Genomic DNA, 27,067 nt, shown 5'->3' with positions numbered 1-27,067 from the left:
AACAACAAAGGTGTAGCATTACAAATGAAAACTTAACAATCACTTTGAAAATGTATGAATAATGCAAGCACCTGGGGCCTCAGGAACAATTAAATGGTTTAAGGGAGAGAAAATAAAGATGTGTATCAATTTCCAAAGAAAACTGACATGATGATATATGAGCGATGCCCCCTCATAAGTTTTGACCAATAGAGTACACTATATTATAATATTAGCTACTCATGTTTATTGATATAGTTTTTTTCAATGAGTAAGATTGGGAGTTGCAGGTGAAAATTTTTCTTGCAGTTTGTCACAAGCACACAATCATGAAAAACATGATAAATTTTACATAATCTATCAGCTGTCGACTTTTGATGAATTTGAATAAATCTTGAGTCCCTGGGTTAGATTTATTTAAATGTAATCTATTAGTGGACAATGTTTTTAACGAGTTCAAGTAAATCATGAGCCCTGGAATGGAGTCAGTGTCTTATCTTCTCTACACAGGAAATGTGCGGAGTTAAACTGCACGCCTGCAGTATTTCAGCTAATTCATAAAAAATACACCGCGCGGGCATCTGTTTCTACTAAAATCAAGGAGGTCAATTTTTCCTGATTTAAAGCAGTGGAAATGGCTTTTGGCTTGGCTTGGCTATGGCCTGGGGCGAATCGTGAGTATTGGGGGAAACAGCTTTTTCAGAAGTGAGCACCATTCAGAACCAACATAAAAAAACCTCCCAAACACCACCGTGGGATGCTTCATCCTGGTTCCCTGAAGGAGGGGGGAGATAGATAAGTAAATGACATTTTATCAGGAGAGTTACAGATGCAAAAGATAACAGTTCTGATTAATACGGACGAGGTGTACCTGAAATAAACATGACATAAAAAACAGGGTCTGTAAATAACTACATCCTCTATAGCACATGATAAGCCGTATTCTGTGATCTTAAGATAAGATCTAAGCTCCTCTCTAACCACTCATCGTTTTTATTTGAAATATCCTCCACGATAAGGTCTCTGAATGAGAAATACTGAACTTCCCCCCTCCAAATAAAACATCATGTAATTTGTTTCTTCTAAGTTTGAAAAAAAAAAATGGGGGGTTAAGACATTTGCCTGAAATCTAAGATGGGGGTTGTTAACCTCTCACATCCTGTTTCAGATCCGAAGATGGATTCAAGGTCATTGGGTCAGTTTACTTTCTGAATGTAGAAAACAAAATAAAATCTTTAAATAAATCTTTAACCAAATATCATCCTTTCAAATAGTGAATTTTGCTTCCTTCCCCCTCCCCCACATGATAATTTCTCAAAATGCTTACAAATAACCTTGAAGTTCATGCATATTTGTGGATTAAGTCAGACTGAACAATCCTTCAGATTTTTCCCTCAATTCACCTATCCCATCCCTAAATGGCAATAAATCTCAGATTTATAAAACTGCCCCCATTTTAAATGAATTTGAATTTTTCAAAAATAATTCTTTTTCTGCATTTTTTACTTACTTCTGAATCAGAAGATGATTTTTCCTCAACCATTTCGGACTCCAGTTTGACAAAATTTCACTGTTCCCTTAGCGAGAACAAATGTTACATTCACAAAATTTCAGACCTGTGTGTCTTTCAAATGATCAAAAACACATGTATATCCTCTAAAAGTATGTCTGCATGAACAGAATTTAAATGGCGGTAAAAGATGACAAAAATCAAACAGTCACAACACTTGAATGTTATTTTTCCACGTTAGGACCTTAGAGCAAGTCAAACAGCCATGTATCTTGTTTCCAGCTCAAACTGGCGAAAGACTCAGGAGGATTGCCCAACGTGTGGAAAAGAAAGCTACAGGACAAATACAACTTAACGGAAAGTCTCTCAAGAACAAGAAGCATTCAGTTAGGGCATGGAGTGGCTTCCTGGGATGGTTTCCTACTAAATGTCACCAACAGCATCCGTTAAAACTTCCGGCAAAAACGTGTGACGTAGCCACACAGGGTTCAGAAACAATCTCAACATGGAATTGAATAACCTCAACACTTGACTTGATACAATTGACCATATAAGACATCCAGATGTGATCTTCCAAAAGGATCCTGGTTTAAGGATGTACAGTGAGTGACCACTTGGAATTATGGGAGAGGAAGTGACAATTACGGTTGCTAAGGTCCTGGTAACTAAGAAGAGAGTGTTCTTAAGTTGCTGGGCAGGATTTTGGTGGGATTCTGTGAAGGAAGTGAATTATTAGAGTTTAAGGATGTCATTGGATCTACATCCTGTCCCTGTACAAACTAGAAAAGGATGTGGGTACTTGATTCAATATCCTGCCCAAGATTTGACAGTCAATCACTCCATATAGTTATTTCCCTTTAATGTTTTAACAACTTCTGGAAGTTAATGGATATGTTTTTATTTTGTAGACTTTTGTCACATGATGTACGTATGAAAACATCCTTATATAGACAATGAAAATGAATAATTATTGTGTAACCTGTGATACATTTACTGGTTTCAATCAAGATCCACTAAAAAAAAAAAACTTTCCTACTGTACTTTATATTTTAATGAAACTCTTGACTGTTTGAAAAGAAAACTACATGCCTAAAGGAAAATTATTACTTAAAGAACCTGAAATTTTTTGTAATTTTAAAAAGGTGGGAAAAAAACAAGATTTCTTTAGATATGCACAGATTTCAATCTATCAAGAGCGGAACGATATTTCATGTTAGTTTTGTTACATACGTTAAAAAAAATCCATCTCGCCGCATCTAGAGAAACAAAGTGTTTTATCATCCAGGGTGATCAAAAGTATAAACAATACAATGAATTATGCAAGAGCTGGGCATTGTGAAAACATTCACGACTACATCAGATGAAACAAAAAAAGCTATTAGCAGCATTAACTCTCTATGTGTATAATAAATACCTCGGGAAATGACTCTACGTCTGAACAAGACATATTACGATTATAGGAACATTCTTGAACCAGTTTACATTAGATTCAAGCTCCGTGGGTTCTCTGTTCTCAATCAATTTCTGCCCATCAGTTGCACACAGATTCAATTCAAATACATTGAGAACCCAGGGCAAAAGCTCTTAATTATTTGAAAGGCACTTGAACGAGACAATGCTCTAGCTTTATATACAAAGGAGAATTCACACTATTAGTCCTATCTATATACACCAGGCAGATGTTTCACTGCAATACATCATACTGAAATGGAAGGTTTTGGGTTTTTTGGTTGTTTGAGGTAAACGTTCAAAAGTAGAAACCCTTCTGAGTAAAAAATAATTTTGAGAATCTCAAGTAAGTTTATCATTTTGACATGGTAAAGCTACAAGTCTTTTAAGAGGGTTTACATTTTTAAGGATTATATAAACTGGGAGCAAATGGTGATTGATTTATCATAGTTCATGGACAAATCTGTATTATCACTAGAAGTAAATGTGCCTTCATGCTATCTACCAACATTTTTTTGCCAGAACTCTTGTGGTCCTACAAAAACTGGACATTCTATGAGTGCATGGTCCTTCATAAAGATGGTCATTCGGTGCTTTTTTGGAGGGTACCAGCAAACCTCGATTCTCACTAGATTAAATACGAGCTGTGAAAGTGTTCGGAATCACACACCGTTTGCTGGTGGCTAAGGAAACATGAAGTTGACATGAAGCCCGTTATTGTATTTCTGTATCTGCCAGTTTGACTCAGCATCACTTGAGAGTGAGACATTCTCTACATCGCGCGAGAATGCACTTTTTTTTTTCCCGCTCACTTTACTCTTCAAAGTATATAAACACATACATTTCCAAGTGGCCATTGTTTTTAAACATTCCTCTACACTAAACTTGTAATCGCCCCAGGTCATAGTTTAAGTACTATAGCTAACTATAGCTAACTTCTATGCTTCATCCTTAGAAATTTTCCTGTTTACTTCACAAATTTTTTTCAAATCAAATTTTTATTATAACCAAAGTATAAATGCATGGTAAAACTCTTTAACAATGTAGACATTTTCTTTTAGTCACAAATAAATAAAATAATAAAGCAGGATTTAGTTTACTAAGCACAAACAATTGAAATCACTTTACTGCGCAAAAGTGCGTTTCTCTTAGAATTTGTCATCGTAATTAAGCAGTAGTTCCTATTTCCAACTGCAGTCCACATAATTGAGTAAAAAGGGCTTGGTTGTTTATGAGTTTACCAAAACAAAATTCAGTCTGTCACGCATATAAGCAGAAAAAAAAAATTATTAAGAAATTTGTCATTGAAAGAAAAAGAAAAGATTCCCATAGAAATAAAAAAACCTACACCCACTTGTGGTTAGTATACAAAACCCTTGTAAAATCAGAAATACTCAGTTATTTCAAAAAATTTACTATCCAAAAACAAATCTTTTTTTCTGGGAATCTTGTGAATAACATGAAAATTCTTGTTGACAGGTAAGAAGATCCCTAATCGAACTTTTATGTTGGTGTGTGTTCGCTCGGTCACTTGTCACCTATAAGTGGACATAACCATGTAAACAGGGACATTCTTTCTCTGTTTAGCCCACCTACAACTGGACAATATTTGTGGGGCCCATCCAAAGGGAGAGAGATTGCGTACCTCCCTCAATTCTTGTAAGGAAAACTTCTCATGTATGAAAGTCAAGAATCTAAGTTAATTGAGAGGGTCTCCACCCTATTGCATTCAGCAAGATTACCAAGATAAAAAACACTTAGTGATTCTAATGTTTATATAATTTTCTTCCATGGTTGACGAACAGCCATAAAAGGGGGGGCCTGTTTGTGTGTCTATATGTATGTTAGGTCGACCAAGAGAGGACTTTATAGAAATCGAAAAAATTGACAGCAATTACAGAGCATAATAGACCCACATACTCAAGAGAATAGGAGAAAACAGTCATAACTATAGCCGAAAGGGAGGCCTCAATGAACGATTATTTTGCTGTATTGAATTCTGAATGGAGAGAGAAGCGATGGGTTAGATAGGGGCCCCGGTTGTTGATCGAGCGATAGAGTGTGGTTTAACATGCTTCATACCTCTGTAATCTGGAGATAACTGATAATAATCACTTGTTAAACAGGTATATTTAAATTTCTACTATAAACGCACTATGACCCCTCCCTTAAATGTCTGTATATAGCGAGTCTATAAGGGGTCAATATCACAAAATTTACATTCCATGGAAACTAAGAGAAACTCAGTGTATCTTTGAAGATCGATCTGTGCATTTTGATAAGAATTTGAAAGTTTTTTCCCATTGCTACTGAGGGAAATTTTCATTTAAAAAATTATCATCAAACTCTTCATGCAATTATAATATTTAGTTCTATACCCTTATTACAAAACAACTGCAGATAAAAATCCAAAACCTGGCCAGTGTTTTCTTGCTTGTGTGTATATAGTTTCGAGGGAAAATGTCATCTCCAAATATTCAGAAAAGAATCACACCTTGATCCTAATGAAATTCAAAAGCATTAAAAATTTCTGGTCACAAGTCAATGACTGAAATTTACATGAGAAAAAAAAATCCCCTGTGGACATTGACCTACATTCACAAACAGATTTTAAACCCAACACAGGATAATCCCATAATCCAATGACTGGCCATTCAAAACTAAAAAAAAAAATACAGCTTATCATCAAAACAAAAGAAAAGTTTACAAACTTACCATAATATGTCAAGGCTAAAAATAGAGAGAGTATATATAAAATCCCCCAGTGGAATAAAAAGTGCGGCTATTCCCTGCGACTGTTGATTCACTAATACAAGCTCTCACCATGTGTTCAGCTATCAGAGAGGGCCCCTCGACTCAATGAGTAACTCCCGATCATGTGACTTCACATATTTTCACTGTATCCTGTTTTCTAGGTCAATGGGAGCAGTCATTGCAGAGTTGTGGGGTGGAGATAGAGATAAAAAAAAAATAAGCCCTCCCCCTAATCTTAGATTTATTAGATAAAGAAGGGTGAAAAAACTTTAATAATGATTAAAAAATGGAGTTTTTACAGTTTATTATATACTGTTAAAACTAGGAATTTTTGTTGTTTTTTTAAAGTTTTGTTGTTAAGGGGTTACTTGGCCATATTCCCTGATAATTGGCTATTTGATCATACTGATAACTGTGGAGGGGTTATTTGTGGTCAGTGATTGAGAAATGGGGCACCCCGCAGGGAAACGACAAAAGGATGAAATTCTTAAGTGTAAATTTAAACAGCAGGGATTCTCCTATAGTCAAAGCTGAACCTTCTCTAAACTAACATTAGATTGTGTTTAGAGACCTATAAAGATCTAAGTGTCAATATTTGACAGAGCCCATTAAATAAACCCAACACATTTTCAAGGTGTTTGACTGTGTAATATTTATCATTAATTAGGTAAAAGCAAGTCAGATCATTAATATGTACATAGTAACACATTTTACTGAATAATATATGCGGGCATGTGGGAATAACTAATTTGCAAAAAATGTAATTGATGAACATATATCAATTTTTTCTAACTCATGCACACAAAGATCCTTAATTGCAGCTGCAATCAGGATTTTTTAAGATTAAGATTAAATTATGAAGAGAAAAAAACAACACATTTTTACTAGAGAGAAATATAGCTTTCTATAAATAAAATTTCAATGAAATTTTAATGAAACATATTTGTCTCTCAATTTTTAGATATGGTAAATTTGGTGACAATATTCCTGATTTCACTGCACAGTGCAGCAATTTTCTTGCATTATCTACCTGCAACAACATTCCAAGATGTAAACCATGGACTAACTGAATTATCGCACACAGACAGTGTTTATTTAAGTATCCTAACACATTGTAAAGACTTCAATAAGGGGTATTGCTGCACTGATTCAATGTTTGTCAAACTTCTTATGCATATCACCTGCATACCTTGAAGACATTTTAAAAATCTCAGTCTACTTTTGGGACAGTCTGTCACACCTGAAGTTATTTTCCATAGTTTAGAAGTGATCATCAAATCTTTCTCCTCTCTCTCTCTCTCTCTCTTTCTCTCTCTCTCAATTCTTAAAGATTTAATTTTGCTTCGGTAATCAATTTTGCTTCCTTCCCCCCTTTCAACAGTACTTCTTCATGATAAAGGTTGAAAAATCAAACTACCCTGTATATAATGTTTGTATATGCTCTAGCTTAGACTAATATAAAAAGAAAATCTATGTACAAATTAAATGAAAAAGAATTTTCTAAATCCAATCCCCCTACACCACAAAAAAATTGTAAATTTCAGTGGGCCAGGATTTTCTGTGCAATAAGTTCATGGGAGAGGATGTACTCTGAGATAAGAATGTCCTGGTTCACAAGATCAGCTCCCATCTCGAGACACAGCAGCAGATGTCACTTCATGCACACCTGTTGGTGGCTTCAAGGTTAAATACATACAGCCTGCATATCCTGTACTGTATGTGCAAAAAATATTATTCAGGCTGCATATCTATCAGAATTAATTAGCTAGGCACAGAGGATGTGAAATGGATATGCAGGAGTTATTTCCCATTAAATGCATCCATGTGTCCAAAGGGTAAAAAAAAATCAATAATTAACTATAGAGCATATTCCTATAGAAAATTCATTTCAATGAATGGTAAAATGATTCTTCATGTGTATTTTGCCAATTTTTTTTCTCCAAATTCAAGATTAATGCAGCATGAACATCCTGTTATAAAGAGAATTAAATGAAATGACACCCAAACTAATAAAATCCTGTATCGACCTGGGCATACATTACATCTCAGTCAGATTTCCACTAGATCCTGTATCGGTCCGTTAAACCCTCACGAAGGCACCCACCCCTCCAACAGACATTTACCGTGAGTTATGGGTCCAGTATATTGATCTCCTGTTGGGACACAGCTTCTATGTCTCTTTGATTTAATTGTACAGAAACAGAGTATAAGTTAGCCATTAACCCTGCATTGTGACTTGCTGAACATATAAAAGCTCTTGGGAGTTCTCAATATTATAAAAGATGGAAGATTTTTATCCTACAAAATGATTTTGACCCCACTGCTCTGACGGCTAGGTGATACTGGGGTTTAATAGACTCTTGTCTCCCTGGGGGAGGAACAAACTGATGTTTGATTGGAGGATAATAAAACAAAGATCAACTTGACCTTGACCTCTTCTCAATATATACAATGTATTGCCAACCATTGTCAATGACCATTGGAATGATCTTACCTTTTTCTTACAATACATTACAACGGTAGCTGCATAAACAATATTTTAACAATGCCCTTGACCTCTACAAATACCAATGCTTGAAGGTCAATAACAAATCTTCACAAAATTTATGTTAATTATGGATATTTGGGAAAAATCCATTATATAATTATGTTTCTGAATCTTTTTACATACATGTATGTGAATGTCATAATACCCGACATATCTGGTCTCTTGATTAAAGCATGCAGCATTATTATTTAGTGATTTAAGCTGTGCATCTCCTAAATTACTATAGACCCCCTTTATGCTGCAACTGGCAGGGTAACAATTCAGAGTAATATATCTTTGCTTACAACTTAAAAAAAAAGAGAGAATATATTTTTTATAAACATTGATAAATATTTCTTTTTTCAGAAAATAAGGAAGCTAGAATTGTCCTTTGTATTTATGAAACTTAATTTTTCAAATTTATTTATGGTTTAAACCTTATATACCCATGACAGCAATTATAAAGTATCAAACAATTTTGTCATATTTCCTACCTAACATGATACAAAAAAATAAAGGTATCTCATGAATATAATCATATTCTGCCTTGAATTGAAATTGCTTTATCCTAGCCATCCATAATCTTTAAAAAAAAAATCCCAAAATTACAAAAACGTGACATACCTGCCTACTAAGGGAACAAAAGTTGGTCTATGGATCCTGCTAGCTTTGAAATTGATATATCTACCCTGCTAAGCCTTAAATTTATAATGAATGAACTTCTAAGTTGTCTTGTTCTACTTGTCAACTCGACTATGCCTATGTGTTTAGGGTCTCTCAATGACTTGACTTCCGAAAAATTTCTTGCCCAATATGGAGTGTCAGTATTTGTACCTGCGACAATAACGGTACTCGAGATTTCGGTAATTCACCCAATATCCAGGCTTCACCTGAGACCGTTTCATATCTATCACCAAAAATTTTTCTTTAAAGGCGATGAAAAAATCTTTGCCAAATTTTTAACTTTGAGTGTAATTGATTTCGGGGCTTTTCGGGATTATGGCCTGATCTGAAATGAAAATATTTCTTGTGACTTGTTTTCTCGCTTTGCCCTGAGGATTGGCGACTGTTTGTATAAAAAGGTACCTTTAAGTCTTTGCTGGGGTCGAGGTATTTTTGTCGCATGAACATTTTATGAAATGTTTGATGATATCCCCTAACAGACATGTTGTTGCATATCGCTTTTCTGTTCGAATGGCTGTCGTGTTAAGAGTGGGGATATTTGCTTTGGAATATATAAATAATTTGTCTTTTTTGGGGGGCGAACTGATAATGTGCCATCTCGATCGCATACAAATGTTTACTGAATTCCATTATAAAGCTCCCTTTGAAGGAAATAGTTAACACACAAGGACTTACACTGGACAAAGCAAACATTTAGGACACCTAGCTGATTTTAATAATATGACCTCTTGAAAATTCAATCTTGCAAAATACATTTTAAAAAAATCTCTCATTTAAAAACTGATGACAAAATAATGATACTTTTCAAATTTGTTTCTGCTTATTAGAGCAATGATTTTTTTTAAAAGGTTTATCAATAATAAATGAAGTCCTTTGTTGATTTGATACTCGGGAGAATCGGAAAAAGTTTGATCTTACAGTTCTAGCTGTTATATTATCTGTTTTAGAACATCATAGTCCATTAATTTTACAGCTAGGAGGACACTATCAAATTGCAATATCTACTTTCTTCTATCTCCCCCAAAAGAAATTAAAAATGTACCTAGTAACACACATTAAAGAATTCTAGTTGAATGGAGTAGTGGAAAAGGGAAAGGGAGACTGTTATTTGAGAGGGTGAATTTTAAAAGAGGGTTAAAAAATAATTTTGTGAAATTCATATTGTCTTCAAGATTCCTTAAATGTTAAATTTAATCATCATATTTCTGGCTGTTATTTGAGATTTTCTACATCATATTTCCTAAATTTCTTTCGCCCCCTCATTATCAAGAATTCATATTGATCGGTCCCATAACTAAATATAACAGAGTGCTGCTCAATCCACGATAATTACTAATTATTTGAGATGATAGATTTTTTTCTTTTTGCTGTCAATTAATTAATTAGCCATACATCCCATCCAATTTCTTTGTACAATGTTTTGGGAATCGATTATCTTTAAGACTGACAGGGAAATAGAATTCAATTATCATGATTTTCCCATAATGATCTCAAACAACAATTCATCTGGTGAAGCCCGTTTTTCTCTCTAATCCTTTCACCCAAGTTTCATGCAAATGTTCTTGTATTTAGGACAATATTGACAGCTATGGCTATCAAAATCTGATATTACTCTGGTTTGATTCTGAACAAGGGTATGCCATATCCATAAACGGCCAATTCAATGCTGCAACAAATTAGCCTTTTGATCTTCAAGGAAATTTTTATTTATGATGCTATCTTCCTCTCTCTTTCTCTCTCTCTCTCTCTCTCTCTCTCTCTCTCTCTCTCTCTCTCTCTGTACAATTAAAGTGTATGCCTTCTTGAAATAATTACAACCTAATAAACCTATTACATGTACTTCTAGATCAGTGAATATTTAAGGAAAAAATATCAATGTAAAAAAATTAATTCATTCCTAAAAAAAAAAGTTTTATACTTTAAGATATACTCATACAGTATTATGGTAGTATGCTAATTGATACATTAAATATGGCACACTCCAGTTAAGTTACAGAAAAAAATATATATTTTTATATAAACATTCATACATTTTCAAAACTGGATTACAAGAATATTGAGTAGTTTGATTAAGTTTTGGTTCTGTTTCTGCATACTACTGTTTTCTTTCTACAGGGAAATTAAAACATAAACTGACATGCCAAATTTCCAACTATACAAAGACTTTGTTGAGCATGCTCATAAAACACATAGACATCAAAGAATTTTTGTCTTATAATATTAGAAAAAAAAAATCCTTACTTTACAAATTCTTGATAATCTGCATCTACTGTAAGCAAGCTTGAGCATGTGTATTCCCTTTTAATATAATTTTTGCATTTATTAAAATTTTTTCTCTATAGACTACTCTTCTAAAAAGATAAGCCAGCAAAAAATATTTTTATGGTTGAAAAAATATCCCAAAATCTGCCACATGCCTTATTTTGTATAATAGTATAAACACTTGAATATATACAAAAGGATCTGCAACAACAAACCGATATATAAGTGTACACCTATAGTATATAAAATATACAAATGTATTTGAATAGAGTAGAATACACTATGTATACATATACAATACGTAATTCCAAGCTCTTTTTTTTTGTTTAATTGTACTCACCACGAACTGCATGGCGATTTATCCTGGAATTGAAATGACAAAGTTGCAGTGTTCCAAAATGGAGACAAAATCTGATGCACAGTGAGTACGAGGGTACAATGGCTAAAAAGGGGTTCAGGGGACCAGAGGAGTCAAAGGTTACGTAACTATGACAACATCCTGTATCTTGTCCTCTTAGCAGGACGTACTGAGTCTGACATCCTTTTGGACACAGGCGTCATTAATGTGTTAATCTTAAATCCGCGTACACCTCATCTGGACAAGACTCAGACATATTACTTTGATGAGACAAACACTGGTCAATATCCTGTTTTAGATTTGATAACAATTATTAAGAAAAAAATTTTTTAATTCTCCACATTTTTTTTTTTCATACAGATCTACCAAAGGGAAGTAATGCAGAAACTATGATTAATAATGGGAGAAATGATTTTTACCAATTTTGACACACGTACATGATAATTAATTTCATAATTAAATTTTGATTGCATTGACCTTATATACTACATGTACTACATCCTGTAAGATTTACGGCATATGTAATCTGCAAAACCTGCAACCAAAGCACAAAATTTTAAAACCACAAACTACACAAAATATTCTGTGGAGCATGGATGTATGTAGTTATACTAGTTAATCATTAAATAAAGGCGCCTCCCTTTATTTTGTACACTGTACCCAGCAGCAATGCTTAAACATTATACTTTGTGTTTTATGCAAAAAAATCCTGAATTGACCAACAGTGAACCCAGTGATCAAAAGAAATCCTACAGGGAACCTTAATATAAACCTTCTTCTTTTTTACATATCCATCTGTTTGTCAAAATATCATTAAGGGGCAAATCGAGAAAGTGTGTTAGATGATACGAACACACGACGCAACTGTTCCGTATGAATATTGCTTCTCGCGGCCAAACGACATCCCACCTATAATCTTGGCTGGGTAAACTTCATAATCCCCCAAATAGAATGCATGTGTCAATGGCGATCAAAAAGCAGCTAGTATCTTCTTCCAGAGTGTAAAAAAACATTTCTTTGAGCCGAATTTTTTTAAATCTTGCTGCTGCTTTAGGATTTAAGGAGATATATCTTTTTTGATGTTAAAAAAAAAGGGGGATAAACTTTATATTATTACCATTATATGGCTGATCTGAAAGAATTTAGTAAGCATGTATATCTATGCAAACAATTGGTTTTACCGTTTCCCTTTACGCTTATTATTGAATTCAAGTGTACATGTTTGGTATACCGGGTTTCAATTTGTAGACAGGTATGAAATATTGCAGCAATTTAAATTCCGATAATCAAGTTGGGTATCGGGTATCATATATTTGGAGCCCCGAGATATCTGACCCTGTAAATTCTGTCGTCTCTACAGCCTGGTGTAAATTCTACCCCGTAATACGACTGTCGTAGACTAGAGGTAATATAAACCTTCCCACCGGTGATAGCATCAGAGGGGTGTAGATTGGTATCGGGGTAACCCCTCAACACTCCTTAACACCATACAACAGTTGCAGTACTTCACCCGTATCTAGTCTAGTCTATAATGAGATGCTTCACAATGTTTGTATCTGACATGATCTTTAAAGAAAACTGAAAATTGGGTTTTAAGACAATCCTATTCTATATTCCCTACATGGGACTACTAGCTGTAAAGAAATTCTAGAAGAAGTATTGGAAGAGTTATTCCCCTTAGCCATTTAAATTTATGAACAGTTTAAGGCTGACAATATTCCCCTTAATCTTTTTTCCCTATGGAAAGTAAACACAAGCCTACATTAACAGATTTTTTAAAATTGATTTTTTTTAAATCTTGAATGCCTGAAAAATGCATTTAACTTGCATTTACCCCTTGAAAATAGAAAAGAGGGAGGAAAACAATACAGCCACTTAATCTCTTTAGTCAATTGAGGGTATAAGACACAAAATCACTACGGGCTTATTTTAAACAGGCAATCCATCAAAATAAACTTTAGTCCCGATTTACCGTTGAACAAGAGAAAGTGGTTTTTTTTAAATTTCAATAGCACAATTTGACCACCATGAAACTTAATACACTACAAAAAAGGGGATAAATATATCATGAATAACAAAAGATACACACATCGGCATCACTGAGCTTAAAAATGTGACTGAAGGATATTTTCTTAAGAATTTATATTTTAAAGGATAAGGGATTAAGATTTATTCTTTTTAATTAAAACAGAATATGCCATCCGTGAATAACAAGTGGTTTCACGCTTTATAATTCTCCCTATGTTTTCCCAATTCCTAAAATCGGGCGAAGACTGCAGTGTTTATATAGATCTATGGGACAAAATAGAAATAAAGCTTCTTCTTGATTGCCTACAATTGTTTAAAAAAAGATGACAATTATTCCATGAAGCATTATAAAGTACAGTAAATTTCCCTCCCTACCCTCCTATATCCTTCATTTTTATACGAATTCAATACACCTTGAGTTTGAAAATAATAACTTAGCATGTGGCCCAATCGGCCATAAAACAGCAATGAACAAAAGGAAATGTCAGCCTCATCTCACCTGCAAAAACTCAATTTACTGGTGGCACCAGAGCTCTTGATCAATGATCAGACATCGTAAAAACCATAAAAAATCTCTCTTGGTCACAACCAGAAATGGTGAAAAATTTATCGATTCTGCCTTTGCCCACAATCTGTGGAGTCTCTTCACTCAAGAATATCATTTTGAGTGTTAGGTAAATGAAAATTAAAGAGAATTTTCAGGTTATAAAATTTCAACATTAAAATCTGAGTCAAATTTTTTATTACCCATTGGGGAAGGGTATTCTAAGATTTTTTCGCAATTACTTCTCCCTCACAAATTTTAGTGTCTAAAATTGCTGTGATCAGCAAAATCTTTTTGAAGAAACTATTTTTAATGTTCATCCCTTGTAATTACAGAATACAGATACATAAGTTTTCATAATAATTGCTCACAACTAGAATCTAGTTAACAATTATCCTTAATTATATGAAATATGAGAGCAAAAAGTATCTCGAATCGGACTTGAATTCGTATAATATATGTTTTTCAAATTCAGGCAAAGTTATGGGAATATATAATGGTCCTAAGGCCTCAGAGCTCAAACTGCAAGTTCATTACTGAAGAAAAAAATTCATGTGAGATTAAATACATGTAATAAGACTCTAAACGCAGATCTTAACTTATCTTTATGAATTTAATTTTAGTGTGACTGAACTAACAGTGGACCAGTATCTTTATGAATTTAATTTTAATTTAATTTTAGTGTGACTGAACTATGAAAGGAGGAAAATGCAGTGGACCAGTCTGTATTAGAATCTCAGGGCTCCAGTGGATCTCCATTCTGGTGCTCGATCTACAAACTGAGCTATCTGGCCAACAACAAATCAAAAAAAATTATGAATTTAATTTTAGTGTGACTGAACTAAACTTAGCTATCCAGTGGCCAACAACAAAACAACAAATCAAAAAAAATTATGAATTTAATTTTAGTGTGACCTATCTGATCAATACATTCCTCACTTCTATCTGGCCAACAACAAATCAAACCTATCTGATCACATTCCTCACTTCTTGAAGGTTTTTGCCCCCCTCCCCCCACCAAGACAATAACTGACAGAGGCTCTTCCCTGGCTGGTCTTCATCCTGTTACTTCCAGGGCATGGCAATTTTAAAAGGCACTGCACATAGCAGGCCAGGAAAGGAGAAAAATGCAACAGTCCAAACGAGATTTGAATCTGTCTCCCATGAATCTCCAGTCAGGTTCACTACAATTTAACTATCAGCTTCCAACTACAAGCTAAAATTAATCTGGCCATCAAGGATCAAACCTGACTGACTGTCACAATCCGAGTTATCCTATACTTGGACTTATACAATGCATGGACTGTTTATTTATTTTTTCCACAATTACTCTCAATAATAGCTACACATGCAAATGAAATCCTATCCTTGTAGAAAGTTCTTCATTACAGTTTCGAAGAAAGAAATAAAATTGAAATAATCATCTTGACAAAGTTTTCTGAAATATCAGCTGATTTTTCATAATTTGAGAAAAAATGACTGAATAAATTAAACAACAGTTCTCATAAATGCCAGCCACTTTTCCCTAAGAATTCGAAAAATGTGAGTGAATATATATAATACATACTTCAACATTAACCCTAAGAAATTTCACAGGCCAGGACACACACACATATAAATATACTGAAACTAAAAATGCCTATCATTAAAATTTAAATGAAACAGAAGGTGAAATGATCATTCACTCCTAGAAAAAAAAATGTTATTGACAAGATAATGTTCAGCAGATTGCCAAAACAGCAACAGAGGGGGGACGAGAAATGTATCCAAACTCAATGATCCAAAGAAAAGGTTATCAGGGAATCTACGAGGTCTAGAATTTCCTCTGTTCAGCTTTAGAATCCAAATGCTACAGTTCCCATTCTATAACACCTACAAGCACCAAGGCAACTTCAAAACAGATTTAAAAACTCTTTCAGGATCTGGTGTTTTTCAATAAAGAGAATCTGACAATTCATTTATTCATCTCTTTAAGCTTCGGGTGCTGCATTCCACATAAGTTGAATTCACAGAAGGGCCTAAATACATTCAAGCCTAAATGCCTGAATTGAATGAATGATTTATGATTCTTGTATATTTTTGGAAGTGTTTATATCTTGAACATCATATATTACTTATGAAATTGAATGAACCAAAAGTTAACTGCAATTTTTTTTTAATAGGCTTAAAGTGTGTCAATGCGAAATTAATTCACTGAAAGTTGAACTTGAAAATAAAAGGGAGATCGAATTCAAGACCATGACTTTTCTTGCATTTTATAATGGTATGAAGATAAATACCTAAACAAATTTTAAACAATATTACACAAAACAACAATTTAAACCGAAGTATATAATTTAAACCAAAACTTAAATAAAGACCCTAATTAAGAAATGTGGAATCAGATAAAATTTGATATGCACACTATGGAAATTAAAATTAATGCAAGTGAAATTAAATTCAGTTCTTGGAAGGAATTAAGAAAAAATAATTTGACAAGATTACACACCCCCAGCTGGTATTCAGCTTCTTTGCATTTAGAGAGCCAAATATTTATAACCTGAAGGTTATCATTCCTGCCTGCCTACCAAATTTGATAGGACACGCTCTATAAATCTCAACGCAAGATTAACCATGAAATATTTACAGTCTGAAAAAAATCTAAATTTAAAAGAAAATCATGACTGCCACTTTTTGACGTTTGCCATATAATATGACCATAACTTGTATAAATTTCTTTATTTAAATATATAGTTATCTCTAAAATAAAAAAATAAAATTAAGACAATCAACAAATTACGGTCATGCAGGCTTAGATGCTGGACTTTGACAAGTCATAGTAAAATGACATATAATGACACATAACAATACATTGCATTATCCAATTCATTAGTTACATCCATGTAATAACCTTAATTTATGCAAAAATTTTTGGAATGTTGATTTGCATATCATATTTCATAGGTAAGGAATCAGGTGTTTTATGTTGTGTTTTAATTATTAACATTCATATTATAAAATATCAAATTTACATGTCCCACTAATTTAGGCTGATGAAATTGCATATACATGCATAATTTACCCCTTCATCCCCCCTTTCAACTCAAATGCTACTTATAAAATTATGATGTAATGTTGATAAGCTGTTGAACATGGAAAAAAAGTTGTCCTTTAAGCTTTCATAATGGTCAAGGTTCATACTCCAAAAAACATACTAACAAATACAATGTATAGAGTTCTACATGTACAGTAAAACCTGTCTAACCCAGATGCTGTGTATTCTGAAAGCTTGCCTATTATGATCTTTACTTTTAATTTCCATTCAGTAATTATTGTCTAACCTATAATGTTATGCAAGCAGTCCAATTTCTGTTAAGGAACCAGTGGAGTTTGGATCGGACAAAAGTTGAATTACATCAAACTCTCAGAGACCATGAATATAATGAGTTAAAATTCTTACAACTTTTTCCTCTATGTATCCAAAACCTAAAGTATCTCGGAAGCTTCCAATATAATTCTCTCAGTTCTTTTTTACCAGACAGATGTCCTGCACAAACCCAGTCCTTAGTGATGTACACACAAATTTCACAAACAACCTTGGAGTCTCCCGGAGAGGAAATACCATCAGGTGTCCGCCTCTTGTAGCTGACACCTAAATTAATGACCGGTCCCTCTACCACATACTTCATATCACTGGCTATACAGGGGGGCTCATTTGTTATAATAGCTCATTAACCGACAACTGGATCCAGTTAAAACTTAATTTCTTGCTTTTCAATTAATTAAACATAATTAGAATCTAAAACATTTTATATTACAAGAGGTACAGATAAAATATCTTGAACAAAAGCATAGAACATGTATCTAGACAAAAACAACTACACTGTATGTCATCTCTTTGTGGAAATGGTAGAATATTTTGCAGTGAATGTCAAAATGGAGTTGTAATTAATTTCTATTTGTAACCATTCTTGAAAAATGGCAAAATTACCCAAGTCCCATTATTCATGTACAAATGCCATAAGTTCATCAACAGTAGGGGAAAATTAGATCAGCTGGTGTTTTATTTAGAAAACAAATTTCCAAAGAGTGAGCAACAGTAGAGACAAATAAAATATGTTGCATTGAGACCAACAGCTGGTGATAGGCTGTGATCAGTTTCTATTTAATTAAACATTGTGAGGAATTGTCATAAAATTTTTAAAATTTATCAAATATAGGAATTTAATGGAGGCTAATATTACAAAACAGTTGTGCATGTTCCACAACAAGATGAATAAAATTTGGAGATAAAGACCAACATTCTAGCTCTCAAAGGTCCATTCAAACAAATCAAAATAGGAGTAAGCAAACATGGACCTATAATACATAAGATGCAGGATCAGGTGCCATGAAGGAGTGAGCATCCCCTGCCAACTGGTCAGACTTGCTCTGTGCTCCTTATCAGGATTGATAAAGAAGCCTGTCTTTATATTTTATTCACCCTCATCACTGAAGATTTTGATCCCCAACTGGATTACAACAAAATTCACAATGATAAAACTCCCCCTCCCCCACCCCCAGCCCAGTTTTTGGTTCATTATTGAATTACACAAAGATCAAATTCACATATCATAGAAATTCTCCCCTGACCCTGAAACTCTTTTAGCCTTCTATTGTATTTCACAACAGCTCATCAATTTTTAATGATCAATTTTGAGCAAAAAATTTAACCTTTGATATTATCACCAACTTTTTATCTTAAGATCTCAGCATCATTTTATCTATGCAGGCTCTTGCATCATTTTATTATTTATGTAATAACAGCATAAATTATCTAGTATGTTTGATATTTTTTCATGATTGTTAAATTGAGAGAGAGAGAGAGAGAGAGAGAGAGAGAGAGAGAGAGAGAGAGAGCAAATATTAGGGCAAATTAATGGCCAGGAACAAAAGAATTTTAACCAAGAATTAGGAAGGAATGGGGGTGCAGGTGGGGTTGAGGGAGATTGAAGGGGGTGGGGGTATGGGGTAGAGAGAATCAGTTGTATCAAATTATATTTTATCTGACAGCCTAAAAATTATGGCTATATCTATATAGGTGCATATATATGAAGTATAACCTATCAAGCAAGATTCCAATTTTCCCAATACTATTCTTCAATATCAATCCCTCTTAGGCATAACATTTAAGACACCTACCCACTAGATTATATTCACAAAACCCTTACCACAACCAAATGGTTGTCAAGCAAGAAGATGCTCTCTCCCTTTTTCAAGCCAAAATTGGCTGCGATATTGAACCTGCATAATCCCGCAATGAGGCTATCAAAAGCTAATTAAATGGTCTCTAAATTTGCAATTGTGTTGATGTTATCAAATGAGGATTTAATCTGAGTCATTTACATATTTCGCAGCGATATTGAGGATTGTCCATATTCAGAATTTACATCATGTGACTACGGTCAGTAGCCTAGAAACCAACGAGTTTGATATCGCATGGTCGAGTCTTTATATCCTATGGTCACTATTGTATCTCGGACCATAAACAAAATCTTATCTCACTTATTGAACTATTGATGAATTTTTTCTTTGAACTTTATTGCTTCTATAATTTCAGCATATTTGATTATACACATGTACTGGCTAGTCCATCTTTTGCTGTTGTGGAGTCAGTTTAAATTTCACAAGAATAGGATGTTTAAATTAAAAAAATTTTTTAAGGGTATACCCACACATTTTATCAAAAAACATACTGAGGAACTTAAAAATCCAAAAGTACTCATGATAATTCAAGAGTAATTGTAACATAAACCCCCCACTCTTTTCTCTTTTCTAAATTTTTTAAACTTTTATAATGTTTTATTCAATTATCCTTTTAATAATATTTTAATTGAAAAATTTAACTTAAAAAATACAAACTGCATTTTGAACATACCATTCCCTTGAACCTGAAGTTCAAAATAGTGTTAACAAATCAAAACACACTTTTTGAACATACATGTATATAAATTCCTTGAACCCCAAGCTCAAATCAGTGTTAGCAAATCAAAACACACTTGGAATATTATCATCTAAACATTATTACCCCATTCAATGCCTGTTTCGTTTAGATAATGTTTTTGTTTAACTTTCACTCTTCAAGATTTCACTGGCTGGCTTAAAGGATCAATGGATTATTTCTCTGCTTGCCTGAAAGCCTTGCGTAATATAAGAGGATTAGATATCAACACATCCTAAAGGCACAGGAAAAACTCGTGAATAACGAGACACTTTACAATGCAGACTGGTGTCATCTCAAAGGATTACGATTTTCATCGCACAGAAAACTTCATTTCCTTTTCATTGACATGAAATCCTTTTATTATTCTAAAAAAAATCTTCATTTTTTTCCCCTTTTTTCATTTCGAAAAATGTGTCAAAACTCAATGTGTATTCAATCAGGATTTGTATAGAACCTGGTATTTAATTCTATGATGAAGGGACCAGAAAAATTTGCTACTGACAATCATAAGAGATACACATGCAAATAGAGCTTATTTAATTTAATACATCCTGTAACAACTTTTTATACTCAAGAATGCATCAGAAAATCTAACTGTATTATACACCCCAATTTGAAATTTTATATTTACATAGGAAATGTCAGTATACTGAGTATAGTCAACTTTTTAATTAAAAGTGTAGACAATTAAATATCTTCACTCTGCAGTTTCCAAATTTGCAAAAAAAAAAAAAAATTAAATGAACAAAAGACTTCCTCATTTTCATCACTTGGTGCAATTTTTGTTCTAATAAAGTTATAAATTCTCTTTGAATAATATAAATCCAATGTAAATTTTTGACCTAATTTGTTTTACACTTTTTCGTCCACATTTTCAGATATTGGTAAAAAAGAGAATTTTCTTCAAAATTCAATTAGATTTGACAAGGTTTCAACAATTTTTTAAAAAAAAAAAGATACTGTAACAGCAATTAAAAATCATAAAATAAATAAGGATTTCTAACAATTGGATCGATAAACAAATAAAGAAAAAAATATTTTGTTTCAAGCAATTTTTTTTTTTTTGTGAGAGAACAAAAATTCAGAATAAACCCCTCTGATACAATTTGAAGTTGTCAGAAAAACACATAAAAACAGCCTTCTTCTGTATTATTGTCAACAGATGTTGCATTAAAGATTGCGGAGCTAAAAACTTTAACTGGGGAGAGCGTGTGAAAATAAACTGTTTGTTCTTTCTTACATCTCGTGTTTTTAAGCACAAATTTGAGTATGCATGCAATTATTTTTAAAATGTTGTTCTAAAAATACTTTTTTATAATAAACTAAAAGACGAATGCACAAACTCTTCAATAACTCTGTATCTATAGGAAAATGAACAAATATTTCAATAATTTGGAAAAGGGGATTATAAGGTATGAAATTTGGGCAAATGTATGAAATTTGGACAAAATTTTGATTTATTTTGATCTTTTCAATACATGCAAAGAGAACTGCACAAATATATAAATATTAAATTTAAATTCAACATGCTAATTAACAAAATAATTAATGGGGCCACTTGCTGGCCGTCTACTCTAAGGGTGTGACAGCTAACAAAAATGACTGTAAAATATCCTATTCTTGAGCTGCCTCTCTCTTATAATTACACCTCTTAGCTTGTCAAGCAGTTGGTATGATATGTTTAACAAATGTTGATACACAAATTCTTTGTACCAGGCATTCAAAAAGTGAAAGAAAAAAAGAGTAAAAATAACTACCTGTTGTAACCACTGGAGCGTAGCAAGATCAACGACAGTGCTCATGGCCCGCGAAAAAATATCAACAAACGCCCCTTAATTAAATTAAAAAACTCGAAAAAAGCCACTTAAATGAATCCACTGCAGTCCCGAATAGCACCAATGGGTGTGTTCCTATTGGAAGCAGGTCTGAAGGGTTGGAAACTGGCACCGAAATCACAAGAAAGCCTGGAAGATGACGGAATTCGTAACAGGTGATGATGACAGTTTTTTAAATGCTCATACAGTGGCGTATAATGTTTAGGCCCTGATAGACTTACGGTGAATAAGAGAACATTAGATACCGCCCTTTATTTAGATGAGGCTTTTACTGTACACAATAGAGTGGAGTCTACGTTTGGACACTGTGAGAGAGAGCTCCTGGTCTGTTAAGTCTTGAATTAAGAAAACAAAACACATCACTGCCTGCTCCAGGGCACCTGCTTTAAATTCCTGTCCAACTCAACCCTCTGGATACTATCACTAATTAAAACTGCGCACTAATACACAAGTCTAGTTTTAAAATCTATATCTGTGTAGATTCAGGCCAGGTGACAATATATAAATAGGGAATCATCTTCTAAATAAAATATTTGACACAATACCACTGCATATCCTTTGTACAGGTATTCTTTGATTTTGAATGCTCTAATTGTTTTTTGTGTTTAGGATGTATGTATGTGTCTGCATATGAGAGAGAGAGAGAGAGGGGGGGAGGCAATGAGAGAGAGAGAGAGAGAGAGAAAGGAGGAAGGCAATGGGTCAGAGGGAGGGAGGGAATAATTGGGAGAGAGAGAAATTAAATAACCAAAAAAAGTAGAAAAAAATAATAAACAGAGCCAATAATATAAAAGGACTCCCCTTCATGTCTCCTTGAAATTTTGTGCTGCAAATTACATAACATTCCCTTTGACCTTGAAAAAGTCCAAAATATTTTTCCCATAAAAAAATTACATCATTTCCATTATGCTTGCATATATGCATGTCTGCTGACATTTGTTCGCTAAGGAATTTCAATTACCATTCATCAATTCTGTACAGTAACTGAAAAAAAAAACCATTTCACGTCACTCAACGAAAATGTAAATATTGTTTTATCTCCTCTGTGCTACCTGTGTGTACTTTTACTTTCATCACCACCTCAAAAAAATTTTTTTCCAGAATATTATTTTTAATTTTAGTCTTTTTTTTTGTTTTCCCTTTGGTTGCCAATGAAATTTGTTTTAAAGCACTTACCAGACTCGGATTGACGGAAGAGAGGGGAACGAGATGATATGAATCCAAGAGCATCATGTCCATGACGTGCAAGCCAAGAAGAGAAACTGAGGCTACGAATGATCTTATCACAGGGCTTGTTAGACCACCATTAATTCAAATTTTCATGCCCGAGTAACAACGGTATGTGATGTCCTCAACATATATGAAGAAAAAAAAACTTTATCCCTTGGTACTGTTTAAAGCCTCAGCCTAGTCTTCTCCTATAGAATTCTTTAAAAGGATGGTCCTAGAGCTGAATAAAAATGGCTCCCAGAGATGTTTTTCTATAGACAGTATGTAATGTGCTTATCCTAATATTTAAATGGTAAAATCGCTCTCTCTCAAGTGTTGTGGACTCTGTATTGAGGTTTCAGGAGGTTTTTAGGGAGAAGAAGAAAGATCAACTGTGGCTGGACCTTTAGCAGTGAGAGGTGTGCTTAATTAGGCCGATATATGGTTGACAAGGTTTTAGTTTTGTGACAACGGGAGCCCTGTTTCTCCACTCTTTCAGGTTGATTAAATCATAAAGTAATGAAGATTTCCAACACAAGATTTTTATTCGTACTTTGCCTGGGGTGGGGTGGGCGACAAAGATAAATAAACCTGTCCCCTTTCTTTCTCTCTCTCCATTCACCTATTTCGTGCCTCGGCGTTAATACACCTATATGTCACCAACCAAATCTAGGTCAATTAATTATACGGCAGTTAAATATGGCAAGTAAAAAAATGTTTCTGTCTCTTTTTTTTTTTCAACTTATACTGGCCCCAAAAAACAACGCTGCTTGAAAAATTAGTGAAATTTTAGAGTTTTAGGGACATGCATCAAAACAGCTGCTTTGAGTGCCAGATTCCAGTTTTAGGTAACTATGTACGGAGCATTTACGCTTCTTGCACAGGTAAAATTTGGGGTTTGTAATAGTGGAGTAGGGTTAAGGATGGATAAATATTTTAAAAGTGTTACACGGCCCAACCTAGTATTTGAGGTGTATCAGGCATATAATTGTCAATTAATGAAGTATGCAAGAATTTTAATTTGACACTAAAGAGTCTGAAATCATAGCCCATATATTTATCAGCCTTATATCTACAAGTTCTGAAATTACACGCTTGTGAATTTGGATGGTTTTATATTCAACAGCTAAAATATCCAGATGTTAAATTATTTGTGGTTTCAGGCCACTGTTCCCTTTCAAAACAACAAGTATACCAGTAATAGCTTAAAAAAGACCCCAAACCCTTCAACCTTCTTAAGATCAAGTCCTGTCAAATATCTATCGATTCCTCATAAAATCCCAGCTAAAGGGAATCACGGAGAATCGAAAACTAATTTACTAAGGGGATCAGACAGCAAAAAAAAAAAAAATCCTGAAAAAGTCGTTTGACTTTGAGGAGGTATAATCTTACCTGGATTTCTAACATGGTAATGAAGCGGCGGAGGTGACAGGGAAAGTCCTAAGTTACAACCCAAAAATGCCGAGAATACTCCAAAAAGTCTATAAAATCCTCCCCACACCGGCTATAATACAGCAGCGAATGCACACCCCTAAACTCTTGAATCTCAAGTATGTACTTATACAGTGAGAGAGTAAATTATAGAGAGCACAAGGACATCAAACACTGTAAAAAGGGGGGAGCTGTTTAGGATGACAAATATATCTGACTGTATATAAAGAGAAGCCCCCTAATAAAGTCAAAACGGGCTTTCTAAATAACTACAGCATGTACGTAATTTGCTTGACTGTATGCAAGGTCTCATGAAACTTGTTACACAGTACACTTAAGGGCATGTGTCTACACCACTGAAGAGCTTTACAAACAAAACGGTCACAAAAATGCCACAGGGGGCCTTTGGACATATTACAGGTCCCACCCATCTAGACGGATCTACATATACAGGGGCCCCTTTCATAAGAGACTGTGATTTTGTTTAACTTAGGCATTATACCCATTCACCACCGAAAAATCAATAGGGGTCATCGACAATACCTGTAGATCTATTGAGTTTATATACCTTTAGATGAAAGCGGACACCTCATGCGGCTAACGTTTAAACCAAACACTTTATCTGTGCACAGCGCTTGCTTGTCAATTTTTAAAAGACAAAATGTGTTCCCCTCCCCCAAACGATTATGAAATTACCCTGTATGGACCCTCTCTCCATGCAGACTTTTGATTGCCTACTTAGTAAAGCTGTTGTTAAAATTACTGTTATCTTTCAATTATGGCTGTTACTTTGTAGAATTTATTTAATTTGCTGTGGTTTTTTGAGTTATCATCCTAGAACTGCAGTAACTGTGAGCTGCTTATTATAACCCTGGCAAAAGTGATTACAGGGGGTTTATTAATGGCCCCCTACCATAATGATATGATTATACATTTCATTATGTGAAATTGTAATATATTGGGATGAAATATGAAAAGAAATTACTCCGAAACATTCAGTAGTTTTATTAATGCATAATATTATTTGTTAAATACAACCTTATCAGTATCTAAAACTTTCAGCAGTTAAATTAATATAGGTGCATATTTATCACAGTGCACTCTACATGCAGCTAACATTTATAAATTCGTATGTTAAATTAAGGTATACATGACTGACTTTAGCAAAAATCTACAGTGAAAACTGTCTAATTCAACACCTGTGTAATCCAACACACTGTGAATTTTGATGTTTAATTTTTTTCCCAATTCATACCATTTTCCATGATTCTATAGTACACTATGCAATCCAACACCCTGTCTATGTCGACATAAAATCCATCTTCCAGTGTGTGTTGGATTAGACAGGCTTCACTGTAGCTGAACTTGTCAATGCCATGACCAAAGACATTGTGAAAGGGGGGTAAGAAGTTTATTGTACAAGTTTATATATTTCTTCATATATAGACTAACCTCACTATCTTGGACCATCAGATACTGAGTCCCATCTTAAGTTTGCCATATTGAGGATGGACTGTATTTTTTCTTAATCAAAAGTACTCCTTTCTTCTACTTTAAACATGCACCTATAACATGGTTTGCTCTGTTGAAAATGTTTGGATTTTGTAAACTCTGATGCATACTTATATTTCAAGGATACAAATTTAGAAGGTTTTCACAAATAAGTTTGTTGAAGAAAATTTTAAGACAGAATTGATTTATCAATGTTGCATTCATTTCATTTGTCATTTGTGCATTATTCTTTGCTATTGCTGATGGCATCAGAGTTCTAAATTTAACATGCATCATCTAAAATTCATAGGATATTTTCAAATTTTGTAATTGGAAAGAACAATTTCTTCTTAAGTCCCCAAAGATTAATGAATTCAATGACTCTAGTCAATTTCAATCACAAGTTATTGAAACTGGATACATGTAGTATATGTTATAACTCAACTTTATAACTTAGGATGAAACCAATTAAAGGAACTTCATAAAAACAATTCAATTTTTTTTAAAAACAACTTCAATTCTTTTTAAAACAAATTCAAAAAATTCAAAACATTTTATCATGCCTTTGATAATAACAAAAATAGAAGTCAATGTAGTAATTTAAATAAAAGTTTGTTAGCCCTGCACATACATCTGTCTAAATTATTGAAAGTCACATATATGAGACTGCATGACCTGAATTTTGATACATATCTTAGAAATTTTTCTGACCTTTCAATTACGAACTTTAAACTTCTTGATAACATTATGCAGTTCTTTTGTAAAACACTTTTGGATTGGCTAATGGATTGAAGACTGAGGCAGAATAACAGTCAATAGTGAGTTGATCAGTGAAACCTTTTGATCATGAAGTCATAGTATGTCGTGTCATAGAAAGACACAACAAGAGGTCCATGGGCCATATCGCTCACCTGAGCTTGTGTTTAGGAGAAAACACACAACAGTTCAGTCTTCGGTACTTTTCAGTACTTGGGGGGGGGGGGGGGGGCTTTCATACTGCCTCCATATCAATGTAGCAAATTTAGCCTTCAGCTCAGGTGAGCT

At 33.8% G+C, this 27,067-nt stretch overlaps 1 protein-coding gene across 10 annotated transcripts in view; it reads right to left on the bottom strand.

Moving 5' to 3' along the window:
* Window positions 1-27,067, bottom strand: part of LOC134248159 (RNA-binding motif, single-stranded-interacting protein 1-like) — an 82,622-nt gene that overhangs the window by 40,568 nt on the left and 14,987 nt on the right. Inside the window, exons 1-2 of one of the 10 annotated variants that reach the window (XM_062730579.1) lie at window positions 24,494-24,647; window positions 11,506-11,528 (exon numbers count right to left, since the gene is read on the bottom strand). The exons of 3 other annotated variants lie outside the window; for them this stretch is intronic. In XM_062730579.1, the coding sequence (XP_062586563.1) occupies window positions 11,506-11,517 (12 nt within the window). In that variant the 5' untranslated portion in view covers window positions 11,518-11,528; window positions 24,494-24,647. Of the gene's footprint in view, window positions 1-1,489; window positions 2,138-5,653; window positions 5,805-11,505; window positions 11,529-21,814; window positions 22,227-23,068; window positions 23,216-24,493; window positions 24,651-27,067 lie in introns of those variants that run through there. 6 more of the 10 variants (XM_062730581.1, XM_062730578.1, XM_062730575.1 and 3 more) reach the window with 6 other exon arrangements.

This window comes from Saccostrea cucullata, unplaced genomic scaffold (genome assembly GCF_032062105.1).
Source record: "Saccostrea cucullata isolate Sc308-1 unplaced genomic scaffold, CSIRO_AGI_Scuc_v1 ctg1130, whole genome shotgun sequence".
Classification (NCBI taxonomy): domain Eukaryota; kingdom Metazoa; phylum Mollusca; class Bivalvia; order Ostreida; family Ostreidae; genus Saccostrea; species Saccostrea cuccullata.
Note: the sequence above shows the minus strand (reverse complement) of the source record. Positions and strands in the feature narration are given on the sequence as shown.